This window comes from Lactuca saligna, chromosome 5 (genome assembly GCF_052625555.1).
Source record: "Lactuca saligna cultivar CGN05327 chromosome 5, ASM5262555v1, whole genome shotgun sequence".
NCBI lineage: Eukaryota > Viridiplantae > Streptophyta > Magnoliopsida > Asterales > Asteraceae > Lactuca > Lactuca saligna.
Window position 1 is genome coordinate 12,488,625 of NC_136421.1, and position 13,244 is coordinate 12,501,868.

At 33.3% G+C, this 13,244-nt stretch overlaps 2 protein-coding genes across 3 annotated transcripts; both read left to right on the forward strand.

The window, feature by feature from the left end:
- The first annotated feature begins 170 nt into the window (after positions 1–170).
- On the forward strand, positions 171–2,313 carry LOC144998262 (RNI-like superfamily protein). Of its 2 annotated transcripts, none has more exons than XM_078958060.1 (2): positions 171–396; positions 778–2,313. In XM_078958060.1, the coding sequence occupies exon 2, from the start codon at positions 798–800 to the stop codon at positions 2,199–2,201; it is 1,404 nt and encodes a 467-aa protein (XP_078814186.1). In that variant the 5' UTR covers positions 171–396; positions 778–797; the 3' UTR covers positions 2,202–2,313. The 2 variants fall into 2 exon arrangements, with proteins under 2 accessions (XP_078814186.1, XP_078814187.1); XM_078958061.1 differs by having other exon boundaries at positions 171–391.
- Positions 2,314–3,078: 765 nt separating this feature from the next.
- On the forward strand, positions 3,079–5,512 carry WIN1 (HOPW1-1-interacting 1). The gene is made up of 4 exons (XM_078956804.1): positions 3,079–3,258; positions 3,732–4,200; positions 4,267–4,701; positions 4,794–5,512. Exons 2-4 carry the CDS (start codon positions 3,772–3,774, stop codon positions 5,331–5,333), a joined length of 1,404 nt encoding a protein of 467 aa, XP_078812930.1. The 5' UTR covers positions 3,079–3,258; positions 3,732–3,771; the 3' UTR covers positions 5,334–5,512.
- Positions 5,513–13,244: the final 7,732 nt, after the last annotated feature.

Here is a 13,244-nt window from a genome sequence, read left to right on the forward strand (position 1 = left end):
ATAATTGTCGAGAGGAAATAGGAAGAAGATGAATATTGTGAATGTTAGTAAAAGAGAGGAGGAAGTTACGTAATTATCCTTGATGACAGATTGGAACGGAACTCAATTTGAAATTTAAAATAAAAAAATGAATTAAAATGTTTCTATTGATTTTTTGGCTCAAATGTTGTAAAAAGTGGAAAAAGATATCATGTGTTTGTGTCGAATCAAATCATAAGGAATACCAACACGCAAGATGAATACCGAGTTCCTCATGTACGTTTAGGGCAAATGCAAACTGAATTCCACCCAGATAGATATTCCATGAATCTAACAAAAGTATCCAACACCAAGGGTATCATCATTTACAATCGTCTGAAACTCGATTCAGTCTCATCCTTCTTCTTCTAAGGTAAGGTACATCTCAATCCTCCATCTGCTTATCCAGTCACCTTCAATTTTGCATTCATCCTTCCCTAACCTTATTGATTTTTCTTTAAATACTGTTTTCCTCCGATGATAATAATTATGAACTTGAATGAGAATTCATTAATTCTTTAAGCGATTATAGTTAAAATAGATTACCGATATGAATTCAATCTGCCTACCGTAATTGAACGTAGAGTTTGTTTTTGAGATCGATAGTGCCATTTACCGGCGTTTCCAGTTTTCTTTTTGATCATCAGATATCCAAAAGCTAATTCCGATAACAAAACTGATATTTCAGCTCTGTGATTTTAATTGTTTAGAAGTTAGAAGCCTGTATGCTTTCTGAATTATCATTTTCTCTTCTCCCAGGTTTTACAATAAACAAAAACATGGTTTCAATCGATAATCTCCCAGATCAGTTAGTTTGGGAGATTTTCAACAGAATCAAAAACACGAAAGACCGAAACTCCATATCATTAACCTGCAAACGCTTCCATACTCTTGATAACGAACAAAGAAACTACATCCGGATTGGCTGTGGATTAAACCCAGCAATCAATGCTCTAACCTCTCTATGCCACAGATTCCCAAACCTAAACAAAATCGAAATCACATACTCAGGTTGGATTTCAAATTTAGGCAAACAACTAGAAGACCAAGGCCTCTCCATCCTCTCCAAAACCTGCCCTCTTTTAACCGATCTAACCCTAAGTTACTGCACCTTCATCACCGACACCGGCCTCAGCTACATATCATCATGCTCAAAACTTTCATCTCTAAAACTAAACTTCACTCCAAGAATCACCGGATGTGGCATCTTCTCAATCATAGTAACCTCCAAAAACCTCAAAACCCTTCATTTAATCCGCTGTTTAAACGTCACCAATCTCGAATGGCTCGAGTGTCTCGGAAAACTCAAAACCCTCGAAGATCTTTCCATCAAAAACTGTCGCGGGATCGGTGAAGGCGCTCTTATCAAGCTCGGGCCCACCTGGGGCAACATAAAACGGTTACGCTTCGAAGTCGATGCCAATTACAGGTACATGAAGCTTTACGACCGGTTAGCAGTTGACAGGTGGCACACCCAGTGGGTCCCATGCGATAACATGGTGGAGATTAAATTAGTCAATTGTATAATCAGCCCGGGGAGAGGTTTAGCTTGTATATTGGATAAATGCAAAAACTTGGAGAAGATCCATTTAGACATATGTGTAGGTGTGAGAGATGATGACATCATCAGGCTCGCGGAAAATTCGAAAAATCTGCGGGGTATTTCGATCCGGGTCCCGTCTGATTTTTCAATAATGGAAAACCCGCTACGCCTCACAGACGGAAGCTTGAAAGCCATAGCTGAAAACTGTAAACTGCTTGAATTTGTGGCCTTATCGTTTTCAGATGGTGAGTTTCCTTCTTTATCCTCGTTTTCTCAGAATGGGATTTTGAATTTGGTCAAAATGTGTTGTGTGAAAGAGCTTGTTCTTGATCGGGTTTATTCGTTCAACAATGTTGGGATGAAAGCGCTTTGTTTTGCTGAGAATCTTGAGATTTTAGAACTTGTGAGGTGTCAAGAGATAAGTGATGAAGGGATTGAATTTGTGGGTAGATATGGGAATTTGCGGGTGTTGAGGTTGACAAAGTGTTTGGGGGTTACGGATGATGGGTTTAAAAGGATTGTTGGATTGGGGAAATTGGAAGTTCTTGTTGTCAATGATTGTCCTCAGGTGTCTTTAAGAGGTGTGGAAGGAGCTGCTAAATATGTGTCTTTTAAGCAGGATTTGTCATGGATGTATTGACTATTATGGAATGTTGAAATTTGAATTTGATAGTTCCCTGAAAGTGTTGTTATGTTGTAAATAATGACTTTGTGTCGATGTTACTTTTATACTAGTATATGTTATTTGTTGATGATTGTGAATTTACAAGGTTATGATTTTTTATAATATTTTTTATTATTTTACCTCAGTAGTTTGTGTTACAAATGAGTTAGCTTTACGGTTTGTGAAAAGGTTTTGCTCTTAAAACATGTGATATAAAAAACGTGAGATAGTCGATGATGGTTTAGAAAACATTAAAGAAACTTGGGTTGATGAAAAACAAAAATGAGTAATTGGACCCAAATCAATGTTAATTGATTGTTTCAACTTTCCAACCCCTTTTATTCGTTTAAACCCAAACCAATGTTAATTTAATTGGTTGTTTAATTTGATAAGGTAATTAAAAAATTAAGATGGAAACAACTTGATCACAAAAATGGGGTTAGAACAATAATTTTAGATCAGTTATCAGTTATGTAATAAATAGGGTATTTGGCCGAACTTAAAAAACTAGTTTTTTAATTTATTTTCAGGGTATAAGTTTCTGTAAATTCAATAAAGAAAAGAGAATTGGAAAATTTTGATAGAAAGAAAGGAATGGAAAGAAAAATATTTATTATTCGTGTTTCCGGAAATGAAAATAAGTAAAAGAAAAATTTTAAGTTACCGTGTTTAGGAGTTTGATAAAAAAATAAAATAAAAAATAACTTCAAAATTTCCTTCCTCTCGATTTCTTCTCAAATCCTCCTTTTTTTTAAAAGAAATTTGTAACTTTCCAAAATTAGTAACGATTTACCTTGGACGCCCTTGTGAAAAACACCTTATTTTAGGAATCTATCAAGATACCCTTACCCTAATAAAACCTTATACACATATTGTACAGCGACACATTTCACAGACGCCTATCGTTGGCTCCTCAAGCTACGAGTCCTCCCTGCTCGCCGCCATTAGCCATCGCCTCCCTGTGAAGCCACCACCGGCCGGAGACCGTCGCACCCCACAGGTACACCGGAGACCTTCGACCTCCCAGCTACAGGTTCGTTTTTCGTCCATTTTTCCCTGGGTTCCATTCATATTTTTTCTTCCTGCTATCGGTCTTCCTTCTTTTACCTGCTTTATGATATTCCCTTTCTTATCTGTGGTATTGAACCTATCTTTATTCCATTCTTATCAATTTGCTTATTTTGGTTCACTGAATTTATGTCAATTGATGCATAACTCATAAAAGAGCTTTAAAATCGAAACATTTGTAATGAAATTAGTTTAGCTTTGAATGTGAAATGGTATTTGATTTTGAATGAATATTGGTCTGTTTGATCTAAAATGTCTAATTGTGTATGTTTTTGTGCTTCAATTAGCAATTGAACCTAGGTTTATACGTTAAACCTGTAACAGTAGCACCCACTTTTTCTGTTCAATTCTGTTATTGTCAAGCTTGGGATAATCATAATTTGTTTTAAAAAAACTGGTAGTTATCATATAAGCAGTTTTTTTGCCCTGTTTTTGAAGGCGGCGGACATCGTTCTTTGATCATACACAATCCATCCCGATGAGTTCGGTTTTCAATTTGAGCAACCCCAATTTTCCTACAATCGATCATCGCCACCATTGTTTTCCCAATGTGAAGCCCCAATTTGCATTTGCTAGAAGCTCGATTCATCTCTCAAATTCTCGTATAACCGAGGTTCGAGCACAACTAACGGACACCATACCAGTAGCAGCAAAACCGATTAGCAAAGATGAGGTGATGAAGGCTGAAAAAGAAGTGATAGTCGGCACATATGGCAGAGCTCCTCTAGTGCTTACAAGTGGCAAAGGGTGTAAATTGTATGATATTGAAGGTCGAGAGTATCTCGACCTAACCTCAGGTATCGCTGTTAATGCTTTAGGCCATGGAGATCCCGATTGGGTCAAAGCTGTCACCGATCAAGCTAACCTACTTGCCCACGTTAGCAATATCTATTACTCCCTTCCTCAGGTTCGATTCCATATATACTTTTCTATTTGATTCAAAAACAGAAATTAATTGCATTTTTAATCACAGGTGAATCTTGCTGAACGTCTTGTAGCAAGTTCATTTGCAGATCGAGTTTTTTTCAGCAACTCAGGAACAGAAGCAAACGAAGCTGCCATAAAATTTGCAAGAAAGTTTCAAAGATTTTCACATCCTAACAAAACAGATCCAGCTACTGAATTCATCTCATTCAGTAACAGCTTCCATGGAAGGACAATTGGTTCGCTTGCTTTGACTAGCAAGGAGCATTACAGAACACCTTTTGAGCCTGTGATGCCTGGTGTAACTTTCTTAAACTATGGAGACATTAAAGCTGCTCAAGAACTAATCTCCAGTGGCAAAATTGCTGCTGTATTTGTTGAACCTATTCAAGGGGAAGGTGGAATTTACAGTGCTACAAAAGATTTCTTGCAAGCTTTGCGTGTTGCTTGTGACAAATCTGGATCTTTACTTGTTTATGATGAGGTAATAAATAACATCCTAACTCATTAATGCTATAATAAGTATTTTAGTTTTGGTAATTTGGATAACAATAAAAAATAATTTGTTAAATTCAGGTTCAATGTGGGTTGGGGCGAACTGGGTATCTGTGGGCACACGAAGCTTATGGTGTAACCCCGGATATAATGACTCTTGCGAAGCCTCTAGCTGGAGGTTTACCAATAGGAGCTACACTTGTGACTGAAAAAGTAAATTCTGCCATCAACAATGGGGACCACGGAAGCACGTTTGCAGGTGGGCCCCTCGTGTGTGCTGCTGCAATTGCTGTGTTTGATAAAATATCGGACCCGAGGTTTTTGGGGAGTGTTATAAAAAAAGGAAATTACTTGAAAGAAATACTGGAGGAAAAAGTCGGAGGAAATAGTCATGTGAAAGAGATACGAGGGTTTGGTCTTATTGTTGGGATTGAGTTGGATGTTTCTGCCTCAAAGCTTGTTGATGCGTGTCGTGAGTCGGGTCTTTTGATATTGACAGCTGGCAAAGGAGATGTTGTTAGACTCGTGCCACCGTTGATCATCTCTGAGGATGAACTTGATCGTGCGGTTGAGATCATATACGAGTGTTTGCATGTTCTTGATGAAAAAGTTTCCAATTAGGAACGCAATCGATTAGTTTTTTTTTTTTAATTACATTATGATGGGGACACTTTTGTCATTTCAAATGTTTGCTATGCAAAGTGTTGTAGAGTGGTATGAAAAATGTGTTTCAAGCAATATTTGCCATGGATAGTTTTGTGGACGGTTACTATATGAATGTTAGTTGTAGTTTTATTGAATGATTTGTAGTGTATGATTCATCAACCCTTTGGATGTATCTGCGTGTTCGATCAAATCATCAATCTAGCAAATTCATCGAATAGATCCATAAATTCTTCAATCAAAACTTGATCCATACATTCACACAATTAGGGGTGGTAAATCTTGCGTTTTTAGCCAACATGAAAAGAGATTATATTAAAGAAACATGGCACCATGTTGTGTTTTGCTTTAGACAAAATTACATAAATGGTCCTCATGGTTGAAAAAATCGACCAATTATGGTCCTTATGACAATTTCTTTACACAGATGGTCCTTGTGGTTTCAAAATCTTGCAAAAACGGTCATTTTGACTAACGGCGTTAACTTTTTCAGTTAAGTCCTATGTGAAATGACTTATTTGCCCTTCATGCATAAGGATGCTTTATGTAATATGTTTCTACCACATGGACCATTTATGTAATTTTCTCTATTATTTATTATTATTTTTATTTTTTTAATTATATATTTAACTATTTAGATTTTTTTAAATTTATTGTTTAATATATATATATATATATATATATATATATATATATATATATATATATATATATATATATGAGAAAAGTGAATATACCCTTAAGGGTATATAAGCTTAGGTACCCAAAGTCACTATACTACATCATTTTGTATCATATATATACATTGTAATTGTCCGATGTTCTTATAATTCAACTTCTAACTTGATTTACTTCCAAGATTTTTATCAATTTCACATTTATATTCCTCTTACATAATTTTCATTTTCAACTATAATATATATAGCCTAGTAGGTGTTCGGCAAAAAGATGTGATTTAAGAGGAAGATAATAATGAAATTTCGAAAATTTTGAAAATAAATCAAGTTAAGGGTTGAAGTTTAAGAACATTATAATTAATATATTAAACAAAATGATATATGATAATAGGTTTGGGTACCTAAGCTTATATACCCTTAATGGTATATTCACTTTTCCCTATATATATATATATATATATATATATATATATATATATATATATATATATATATATATATATATATATATATATATAACATTTTTTAACGTTTTGCTCAAATTATTTTTTCAAATATTTTCTTCAAGTAAATTTATTAATATTTTTTATTTTGACGTTTTATTCGAATATTATTTATTTATTTATTTATTTATTTGACTTTATGTTCGAATACATTTTTCAACATATAGTATGTTTATATTTGTTAAAGGATTTCACGGTTATTGTAATTATAATTCGTAACTTAATTCACTTTCAATTATGTTTTCATTTTTTTTTTCTTTTATCAGGTTATATAATTATTACTTTTTAATTCAAATATTTAACTATATAAGGTTGTATAATTATTATTTTTGTAAACTAATTTATTAACATTTTTTATAAAAGAGTGTAAAATGTTTGTTAAACGTGAATATGATTAATATAGATTAGGTAGACATAGGCTACGTTGAGACCGCTTCATAACGTTGCCGAGAATGACCGAGTCATTTCACATTGAATTTAAATGTAATTATTTCGAGTTATTTTATTTTTTTGTTTTTAGTAGTGTTGTAAAAAATCACAATTAGGTCCCGTTTAATCTCAGATTAATCCCTAAGCACTACCTGACCGATTAGAGACTCTTGCGTTGTGATCTTTTACAACACTGCTAAAAAAAAAAAAAACTCGAAATAATTACATTTAAATCTAATGTGAAATGACCTGGTCGTTCTCGGCAATGTTGTGAGGCGGTCTCAGCTTAGCCTATGTCTACCTAATCTAATATTAATCATATTTACGTTTAACATACATTTTACACTTTTTTTTATAAAAAAATGTTAATAAATTAGTTTACAAAAATAATAATTATACAACGTTATATAGTTGAAAAATGTATTCGAACATAACGTCAAATAAATAAATAAATAAATAAATAAATAAATAATATTCGAATGAAACGTCAAAATAAAAAACATCAATAAATTTACTTGAATAAAATGTCAAAAAGATTAGAAAAAATAATTTGAGCAAAACGTTAAAAAATGTTAGCATATATATATATATATATATATATATATATATATATATATATATATATTAAAAAATAAATTTAAACAAATCTAAATCCTTAAATATATAATTAAAAAAAATAAAAAATAATAATACATAATAGAGAAAATTACATAAATGAACCCTATGGTAGAAACATATTACATAAAGCGTCCTTATGCATGAAGGGCAAATATGTCATTTCACATAGGACTTAACTGAAAAAGTTAACGCCGTTAGTCGAAAGGACCATCTTTGCAAGATTTTGAAAACACAGGGACCATTTGTGTAAAGAATTCGTCATAAGGACCATGATTGGTCGATTTAGTCAACCGTGAGGACCATTTATGTAATTTTGTCTTTGCTTTATTAACATGCAAACCATCAAAATTAAAACACGATAAAAACAATCAATACAACAAACATGAAAAAGATAAAATAAGACAAACTTTTAGTTTATTTAATTTATAATTCATAATACAAAACACAACAAACACATGTTAATATCATGTTGATCTCTAAATATAAACACGACATTAAGCTTTTACACATCATACGAACACAAATTCAAAAAAAATTCCGTCCCAATTTCATATCATGTTAGTGTAATATATTGACATCCTACCTAGAGACGATCCATCTAACCATCTAGCTGATCCATCTATTCTTATATAATTGATGCATCCATATATCCATCAATCAATCTGATCAATGTTGTTCAATGGCAAAGAAGCAATTTAGTTTATCAGTCATTCCTCCTGAGCAATTGGAGTTGGCTAACATGCATGGAGTTAATTGCTTTCCATTATTGGTTTTGGTATGGGCCAAGTAGAATAAAAAACGATTGGATATATTGGGCTACAGAGTCATGCAACTATATATACTCCATGCTATTGATTGGCCAATTCGGTTATATATATATATATATATATATATATATATATATATATATATATATATATATATATATATATATATATATATATATATATATATATATATATATATATATATATATATGGGAAAGGTTATTTGAAAAACAAAAAAACCCTAAAAATGCATAAAAAAAAATACCTAGAGATCACAAAACTTTTTTTTTGACATTTTTTAAGAAAAAATCGCAGCTTTTTATAAAAATTCGCTGAAAAAAAAATAATTTTTTTTTAGGAATATACAATATACATTATAGCTCCACCTAGGCTTAGGTACTAAACCTCATGAAACTACGTCGTTTTATTAGTTAAAGATTTTCCTAGAGAAAAAAAAAAATCCTAAAGTGATTTCCTAACAAACCGTATCCTTTCTAAAATATTACGTGATTTTCTGGAAATAGTTTTTTTTTTTTTTCAAAAGATTTTCTTCTCATTATTGATTGTTGGGTACAAAGTGATGAAATAAACGATAATGGAAAAAAAAAACAGAGATAGTTAAATGATAATGGAAGAAAGAAATGTTATGGGGATGATATATTTACCAAGAGAAAACCGAACCAGGTATATTTACTAATTTAAAACGGCATAGTTTAGAGGTTTAATACATAAGTTTAGGTGGAGTTGTAATTTATATTCTTTATCCTCATATATATATATATATATATATATATATATATATATATATATATATATATATATATATATATATATATATATATATATATATATATATATATATAACGTCCGCAGATTCGGGCTAGTCAATTTAAAGACAAGGAGTATTAAAAATGACTTTTTGATAGAATGTTATTTAGAGTAAATAACCTTAACCAAGATATAATACATTTCTCAAGGGTTCTGTACATATAAAGAACATCGAAATCCGAGTTATAACGAAGAAGATATGACATGTCGAAGTTTCGCGATAAAACCGACACGATGCTCTGTGACGTTAAAAGTGAGTTTACGATAAAGTCCTTTTTAGCCTTAGCGATCTAAACTAAAGCCGTAGTATACGTTAAACCGAGAGTGCATAAAAAGAACGTCCAAATCTGACTTCGTATGAGAGAGTTATGAATTTTCTAAGATTTGACATAACAATGTGCAACCCGAAGTTCGAATTTTAGATCGAGTGATTTTTAGCCAACACAACCTAAATGCGAATTGAAGATTTCATTAATAGGAGTTCAACGATAAAAAGACAGTCGAAAACAGAGTCCGTATGTAGAAGTTATGAATTCTACACAATCGTTTAGCAGTGTAATCTTCTCATACAGTTAAATTTCAAATCAGTCGAGAATTAGATGATGGAGTCTAAAGAAAAGTTGTAGTTCATGTTCCTACCTACGCGTGGATATAAAGAACATTGAAAACAGAGCTCGTATGAGAAGGTTACGAGGTTTAGAAGTCGATAGGGTGCTACAGCGGAATGGGTGACGTGACGCAATCAGAGCCATTGCTTTCTCCGCACCAGATGACGAAAACGTGTCAGCAACTCGACGAGTTGGACCAGAAACTCGACAATTTGGGGGTTAGAAACTCAACGTGTTGGGCCAGAAACTCAACGAGTTGGAGCCTTTTCCAGCCTATAAATACCACTTGAGAGCCCCTTTGTTTCTCACACTTTTTACCCTTTCTTTCCCTCTCTATTCACTCTCTAAGCCCTCCCAAACACCCCTAAAATCCTAGGAAACTTCCCTAACACTTGAAAAGCCCCGGAGTGCCCGGAGGCTCCGAGAAAAAAAGAGTTTTCGATTCAGAAACTCTGCCCCGTAGAGTCCGGTTTTCAAGCAAACCATCCGGTTTCGTCGAAGCGAAGCACTGTCCAAGTTGGAATCACCACCTTATCAAGTGAGTGCGTAGTTAATTTCATCTTACACATAGATATGAAGTATTTTATATAATTTACGTGCTATGTGTGCATATTATTTGTTTACTTGAGATCTTTGCTAGATGAAAGATTTAAACTTTGTTTTTTAGATCTAAGTTGTATATGTATTTCATACTTTGAGATCTATGTTGGATGAAAGATCTAAATTTATTTCTTTTCAGATCTGAACTTTTTTCTTTAGATCTAAACTGTATATGTATTTTAAACCTTGATATCTACGCTAGATGAAAGATTTAAACTTTGGTTTTCAAATCTATGCTGTATATGTATTTTATATCTTCAGATCTATCCTGTATGAAAGATTTAGACTTTATTTCAGATCTTATTTGTATTTTTTTTATCTATGAATATGTTGGGTAGAATATGGGTAGATATGTGATGAGGGATGAAAGATGATATAGATGAATATTAGTAGTTGTGCCACAACTTGTAGATGTTTTTGGAAATACGAGGTACTCTAAACATCCTAGCAGCTGCACCTATAAGATAATATTGGCAACTGCGCCTAATAGAGAACAACATAATCCTAACAGCTACGCCTAATAGATGATATTGGCAGCTGCAACTAGTCGAGAACAACACAATCCTGGCAGCTGCGCCTAACATGTAATATTGGCAGTTGCGCCTAATAGATGACATTAGCAGCAATTGACTGCAGGCGTACTCCCTAGGATAAAACTTAGGAATGAATGATTGAATGATAGCTGATTCTTAGGGTAGATCCTTAAGAATAAATAAGATAACGGGGATGGGTAATTGGGTTGATTATTTGATGCTTAAACATAATAATTATATTATTGTGGGTTGAAAACCCTATGTACTCACCAGGTTTCCCAACCTGACCCACTCAGTTTGTTTGTAATACAGGTTTCGATACGAAGTCAAATTACACTGAGAGATTAAAGAAGATGTAAATCACAAGTGTAAATGAATGTAAGGTCTCTTTATGCTTATGTTTCTGTATTGATGATGACATCCCAATGTTTTAAAATGAATAAAAATACATTTCTTCGAAAAATGCTTTAATAACATATTTATCATGATTTCTTGAAACAAATTCCGCAACATATTTTTTTAAAAGTTACTCTGATTTTCAAATGATGCATAAACAAAACGGTCTTTTCTAGTCGTGAAAATGGGGATGTCACAGTTGGTATCAGAGCATTAGTTTAAGCGAACTAAGAATTTGTAGGATTTCTACACTTAAACTTAGAATGCTAAGCGATGATTGTGAGATGAGTGTCTTTTAAAATTTAGACACGAGCACTAGTTTAATTTAGGAAAGATGCCTAAAATGCTTCTATGTGCTAAATGTTTCATGTTATAGCTATATATATGACTTATATGCTACTATTTGATCGGATCTATGGTCTGTTGCCAACCGGATCTGAAAATTTTATGTGTTCAGATTTCTAAGCATTTAATTACGGTATTAGAACTGCCATGTAACTTTTCGGAGTGACGAGGAGAATTTAAACGCCTAACGTAAATAAAGATTTAATGCACCTACTTTGGTGTATAGATCGAAATGGCAAGAACCTAAAGTGGAGTTGGAAACGCAAATGGAAATAGGAATCAGTAACCTTATCCCCAAGGGATTGAGCAAGTGCCAATAATAGAAGCTGCACCTGAGCCAGTCACAATGGCTGGAGTACAAGCCATGATTCGGGTTATGATGGTCTAACAAAGGAAAGAGATGAGGCAAATGTTGCTAAACAAGAGGGATGAACCTTCAATGCCTGTTGAACAACCTGAACTGATCGTTAAACAGTCAGAGGAAGGAAATTACAGTCGCACTGTGAGTCAAGCTGGACCCCAATGGGCAAGGAGGAATGACCTGGAGAGAGGAATCGATAGAGATGAGCGTATGTATAAGAACTTCTTGGGTGCCAAGCCACCAAGTCTTTCCGGAATCCCGGAACCAGTAAAGATTATGGATTAGATCTCCGAAATGGAAATGATATTTGAAAGTTGTAACTGTAACACCCGTGTTTCTAGACTAGGCACTAATGATGATGTAATAGTCTAGGTCAATCTTTGTAACTTGGTTTGAAATAATAAAATGTATTATCTTATTAATATGTGTTTTATGCTTAATTATTATAATTTAATGAATTAAGGGTAAAAATAAGCGTCGAAAATTAATGTTAGATAAACCAGATATTTTAGAATGAAGTTGTAGCAGTTGGAACAAGGATTCCGGAGATATAAAGAGTACCGAAATCTGAGTTATTACGAAGAAGTTATGACCTGTCAAAGTTTCACGATAAACCTAGCATGGCGCCGAATGACATAAAAAGTGAGTTTTTGATAAACTACTTTTTAGCCTTGGTGATATAAATGAAAGTCGTAGAGTTTGTTAAACCGAGAATTTTCATAAAAAGAACGCCCAAATTTGACTTTGTATGAGGAAATTATGATTTTTCTAAGTTTCAGCTTAGTAGTAGACAGCTAAAAACTTGAATTTTAGATCGAGTGATTTTTAGCCAACATAACCTAAACGAGAATCAAAGGTCTCGTCAATAGTAGTACAATGATAAAAAAAGACAGACGAAAACGGACATCGGATAAAGAAGTTATGAATTTTTAACGGATTTTCCTGTCCCAGTCTATAAAAAATAATAATATTAAAATTAAAGTCAAAATTAGCCGATGAAGTCTAAACGAAAGTTGTAGATCATAATTTTACCTAAACGTGCATATAAAGATTGTTGAAAACAAAGCTCGGATGCGAAAGTTATGGATTTTAGACGTTTGGGACACAAAATTCGAGAAAAATGCTAAAACCGAGGAATTTCGCATGGCTGGGGTTCGACCACGTCCCCTCACATGCGAGGCCGCCTTGTGTCCGCCACGTGCTC